The 6,000-nt window shown below is 35.1% G+C and overlaps 1 protein-coding gene across 1 annotated transcript; it reads left to right on the top strand.

Moving 5' to 3' along the window:
• The first annotated feature begins 4,015 nt into the window (after nucleotides 1-4,015).
• Nucleotides 4,016-4,945, top strand: LOC131822674 (putative olfactory receptor 5AK3). Its single transcript, XM_059158962.1, has one exon. It carries the CDS (start codon nucleotides 4,016-4,018, stop codon nucleotides 4,943-4,945), a length of 930 nt encoding a protein of 309 aa, XP_059014945.1.
• The last annotated feature ends 1,055 nt before the right edge of the window (nucleotides 4,946-6,000 follow it).

A 6,000-nucleotide genomic window follows, 5' to 3' on the forward strand; every position in this document is an offset into this window, starting at 1 on the left:
AGTGGTGGGGTTATGGACATTAGGGAGGGTATGTGCTATGGTGGGTGCTGTGAAGTGTGTAAACCTGGTAATTCACAGACTTGTACCCTTGGGGCTAATAATACAATATATGTTTATTTAAAAATTATTTTAAAAAATAAATAAAAATTTAAAACTTGTCTTAACTTTTTTTTTAAAGATTTTATTTATTTATTTGACAGGCAGAGATCACAAGGAGGCAGAGAGGCAGGCAGAGAGAGAGAGAGAGGGGGAAGCAGGCTCCCTGCTGAGCAGAGAACCCGATGCGGGACTCGATCCCAGGACCCTGAGATCATGACCTGAGCCGAAGGCAGCGGCTTAACCCACTGAGCCACCCAGGCGCCCCTTGTATTAACTTTTTTAGATCTTTTCCCTCCCATATAAATATTAGAATAACTGGATTAAGTTGTATGTAAAATTCTTTCAAAATTTGGTTGGAATTACGTGGAATTTATAGATTAATATGGGGGAAAATGTAATGTTTATAATATTGAGTTCCTCTCCATGATCCTGGTCTGTGTTTGGGTCTTCTCTAAGCCTTTAAATAAAGTTATATCTCAATAAGGTCACGAACATTCTTTCTTAGATGTATGTCTATGTACTTTATTTTTGATGTTATTGTAATATGAATTTTAAATAACATTTTTAATATTTCTGGTGAATAGAAATGCACTTGCTTTTTATATATTAAACTACTATATTTTTTCCTCCTTTTTTTAAGATTTTATTTATTTGTCAGAGAGAGAGAGAGAGCACAAGCAGGGGGAGCAGCAGGCAGAGGGAGAAGGAGACTCCTCTGAGCAAGAAGCCTGATGTAGGACTAAAGTCCAAGACCCTGGGATCATGACCTAAGCTGAAGGCAGACACTTAACCAACTGAGCCACCCAGGTGCCCCTGTATATTAAACTACTATTGAGTAACTTCATTAGTCTCGCTAAGAATTTATCTGTGAAGTCTACAGGATTTTTTGTAGAGACAATTACATTATCTAAAAATAGTGAGAGCTTTGTTTCTTTCTCATTTTCATTTTACCTTTCATGTCTTCTGCATTTTGTCCTGGCTTCCAGAAAAATACTAAACAGATTCAGCCATAACAAGCATTTTTGTCTTGTTCTTTAATTTATAGGCATTGCATCTCATAATTTAAGAATAAATATAATATTTAGTGCAGCAATGTGTTTCTTACCTATTTTCATGTTTGCTCTAGTTGACCATGAAAATTTATTGAATACATGCATTTATTGAAATAATTGTCCTTTATCTATTGAGAAAATCATAGGACTTTTTAAAGAATATATTAATATGGCAAATTATATCAATAAAATTTTCAGTATTAAAAAATGCTTTCATTCCCTAGATGAATACAAATAAGTCTTGATTACTGATGGAAAATACCTTTTCCCTCCTTCTGATGCTTTTTTCCTTCAGGGAAATCTGTTTATATAATCATAGACTCTCTCCATTTTATCCACTAAGTTCCTAAAAAGGTGGCATGATATATCTGATTGGTAAAACAGAACATCCTGGAATGCTTTGCTCTGCCCTTATTCTCACCAGCAGCCAGCCCACGGAATCCCATACTCCCTGCATTCGAGATGCACGTTTCCACCACATGCAAGATGCATACTCCTGTCACTGCCGTGAAGACTGGGTGGGAAAACTCTCTGCTTATGGCATTCATTGGCAGCAAATAACTTGACTAATAATTTTTTGGAGTGCCTGGCAGGCTCAGTCGATGGGGCATGGGACTCTTGATCTCGTAGCTGTTGAGTAGTTGGAGCCCCACATTGGATGTAGAGATTACTAAAAAATAAATTAATAAGCTTAAAATTTCCCCCTGGTGTCCAAAGGTGAAATTATGGTCCCCTTACAGACATTATCTTTCATTTACCAATTTGTTCAAATCCTGGAAAAGGAAGAGAATAGCTATTATGAAGAGCCTTTTTGAGACCCTAGAAATTGTTTTTTTTTAATACATGGATGGATTTGTTCAATGAATGTGTATTCATTGAACATTAGATGCAAACATCTAAATTTTGCATCTAAATTCATAAATAAGTTTGGTTCCAATTTTCTTTTCTCATATTTTACTTATTTTGGTTCCAATGTTATATTGATATGAATTGGAGAATGTTCTTTACGGTGATTTTCAGAAACAGTTTGTATAATATTAGAATTAGTTGTTCCGAAATGTTTGATCGGACTTTCCTGTAACATAACAGGGACAAGTGTTTGTGTGAGTAAATTTTAAAATTGCAAGTAAAATCATTTAACGTTTTAAAAATATTTAAATATTTCACATGTTTATACACACACACACACACCAACTATTACCACCCTTTATCCACTTAATCTTAGTTCAAATAAAAAATATCAAGTAAAAACAAAATAACTTTTTCAAATTATGTGGATGAAATAAAATATGGTTCAACAAATACCATGTAGCAGCAAACAAGTATAAAATGGAAATTAAGTTTTATTATTATGTTTGACTCTCCTGGCTGAATGAACAGAGGCAAGAATGAGCTTTATTCAATTGTTTTTTTTTTTTTTTTCAAAAGAACAAACCAAAAGGCAAAAAAAAAAAAAAATGATGAATAATTATTTTAAATTTAAAGATTTTTGGTCTACGAAGAATACTATAGACAAAGTTAATAGATAATGGAATGTGAGGAAACCTTTGTCAACAACAAAGTTTTCAAATCTATATATAAAAAAGAAGCATCCCTCCATGAATTAACTCACAGAGATACTGAGAAAAAATGACTCCAAAATTCTAAGAAAAATATTATATAATGATCAAATTCATTTCTGGTTAGGAAAAAAACATTAAAATGGAAATGTCTGAAAGGAAGAGATTGTACTAGAAACATCTTGCATTGGGAGGCAATAAAAACGGTATTTAGCTTTTTGAAAAAAAATGGAAATGTCACTTTAAAACTATTTATCTGGTATGAAAAATGTTAACAAAATACCAATGATGTTCACAAAAAAGGAAGGGTATGAGGACCCTGATGTACAATTAAGAGAAATATACACTGGTACAACTGTTATGCAATGTGATCTGGAAAAATGTGGTTAAGTTAAATGTATGCATACCCTAAGATTCAAATGTTTGTCCCCAGAAAAAAATTTCACAGTGAAGTATTTGTAGTGTAGAACCTACTCTCCATTGCTAGGAAAGCAGAAAGGCAAATTATGGTATATGGATACCATAGAGTAGTGTTACTCAGTGTGTGGTGCTTGGACCAGCACCAGTCGTTGGACTCTCTGTTTCCACTTTATGACATGGTAACTATTGAAGTGATATTGAGCATCTAAAAAAATTACAGAATTTTGACAATGCTGAGAATTTTTTATTGCTATAAACAAAAATATTGGTCCACAACATAAATTTTACAAAAAAAAAAAAAAAATGGCCCTTTACCATAGATAACTTGATAAACACTTGCATACAAGACTCTACTTGGGCATGAGTTCATTGTGGCCAGAGCAGAATTGCTAAGGATGCAGAAAGAATAAGATGAGAATACAGAAATAAATTAGAGCAAAATCATACAAAAATGCATGGGTAACTCAAGATTTTCACAGATAATAATTCATATATATGTAAATTGGCATTTGTGAATTAAAATGTACACAGCATAGAAGAAAGTGTAATTTTTAAAAGAATGTTTTTATATGTTCTCTAATTGATATATTTAAGAAATACATATAAGAAAAGCTTAAATTCTTCAGTTTGTACCCTGAGAACAAAGAAAATGATCCCTGGCAATTTCCCCCAAAGTATAGATCTAAATTTTCTAAGTCAGATGTCAAGGTATATGGACTTTAAATGCAGAGTCAATTATCCCACAGAAATATCCACTGACTCCACTGCGAAACCAAATATTAAATCATTGCCAATTTCAGAATTAGTTAAAGGATCACATGATCTTAGATTTCTCTGCTCTTCTTTCCTAGCAGCTTTTCAGCTGATACTTAATCTTTGCCAGCCATGGAACAAAACAATGGCACTGAAGTAACTGAATTCATTCTCCTCGGATTTGCTGGTCAACACAAGTCTTGTTATATCCTCTTCGCTGTATTTCTAGTGATCTATCTGGCCACACTGGTGGGGAATATGGGGATGATCCTACTCATCAAGAGTGATTCTTGCCTTCACACCCCAATGTACTTCTTCCTCCAACACTTGGCATTTGTTGATCTCTGCTACACCTCCGCTATCACTCCCAAGATGCTGCAAAACTTTGTCGAAACAGAGCAATCCATCTCATTCACAGGATGTATGGTGCAATTACTAGTCTATGGTGCCTTTGCAACAATTGACTGCTACATCCTGGCTGCAATGGCAGTGGACCGCTATGTGGCCATCTGCAACCCACTCCGCTATCCAACGGTCATGTCCCAGGCAGTCTGCCTTCAACTCCTAGTTGGTTCCTACTTCCTAGGCTTCCTGAATGCCTCTGTAAACATGAGTTTTACTTTCTCATTGAACTTCTGCAAATCCAATAAAATTAACCACTTTTTCTGCGATGAACCCCCACTTCTTGCCCTCTCGTGCTCCAGCATTGACTTCAACATCATGCTATTAACTATCTTTGTGGGGTTTAACTTGATGTTCACTGTGCTGGTGGTCCTCTTTTCCTACATATATATCCTGGCTGCCATCCTGAAGATATCAACTGCTGCAGGGAGGAAAAAAGCTTTCTCCACATGTGCCTCTCACCTGACAGCTGTCATCATCTTTTATGGGACTCTGTCTTACATGTACCTGCACCATGGCACCAAGGAGTCTCAAGAGCAAGAAAAAATGGCTTCTGTGTTTTATGGAATTATTATCCCTATGTTAAATCCCCTCATCTACAGCCTGAGAAACCAAGATGTAAAGGAAGCCCTAAAAGGGATTAGAAAGAAGTGTTTCTAGTTTGATCATCAATTTCTAATTCTCTTGCAAACCAGGCTAACAGTGCCAATTTTTAAGAAATCAATACCAAAGAGACGAACAATCTAGGAAAAGTTGCTCAGTGTTTCTAATACTGAGCTGTAAATTAAAGTAACAATGAGATAAATAGTTTCTACTCATGTAACTGGCAAAAACTGAAAAAGAATGATAACACCTATTAATTTTTGTGACGTAAGGAAATTTATTCTGTCACCTACTGTTAATCGGAAATTGAAGTGTCACTTCACCCTAGAAGGAATCTAGCGATAAATTTTTAAAACAAAGAAAAACTCTTTAATTCAAAAACTCAGACTTGCAAATTGATCTATGGTTATAAAGATATTTATTGAAGTTTTGTTGGGAAGACAAGAGCAAGAAAGTGAGTATTCCTCAATAGGGAAATAAATATGTATTGTTGAAATTCCAACTGTTTGCATAACAAATTTCTACAAATTTAAGGACTTAAAAACATGATTATTAATTATAGTTTTTATGAGTCAAAAATGTAGACACTGCTTAACTGCACCCTCTGAGATGCTACAATAAGGTGTCAACCAGCACCAGGAACTCATCTGGAGGATCAAGTGGGGATGGATCTTCTTTCAAGATCCCTCATATTATTGGCACAATTTATCTCCTTGCAGTTGTAAGACAATTCTTGCCTTCCTGTCGGCCATCAGCCAGAGGTTGCTCCCAGCTCTTAGAGTCTATCCACTGTTCTTTTCCATGTGGCCCTCTCCACAACTGCTCTCATAACTTGGCAGCTTATTTCTTCAAAGCCAGTAAGTCATTTACAGTTAATCAGTGTAGATACCATGTAAAACAACACATCTTTGTATGCCCAAATTGTACTGCTATTTCAAGAATCAGTCTCTCCCTGAAGTTCTCCCTGCTTAGTACTTGTTTCCTCACCAACTTTTTAACCCTGGAGGTAATTCCTTCTTCCACTGAATACCCATAGCACTTTATTTGCAGCAATAAATATCATTTATTATTTATCACTTCCTCTCTACATCATTTATTTACCTATAAGAACC

Source organism: Mustela lutreola, chromosome 1 (assembly GCF_030435805.1).
Source record: "Mustela lutreola isolate mMusLut2 chromosome 1, mMusLut2.pri, whole genome shotgun sequence".
NCBI lineage: Eukaryota > Metazoa > Chordata > Mammalia > Carnivora > Mustelidae > Mustela > Mustela lutreola.

What these genes read in the sequence shown, in the direction of transcription:
- LOC131822674 (XM_059158962.1), top strand. Translation starts at nt 4,016, where the DNA reads ATGGAACAAAACAATGGCACTGAAGTAACTGAATTCATTCTCCTCGGA.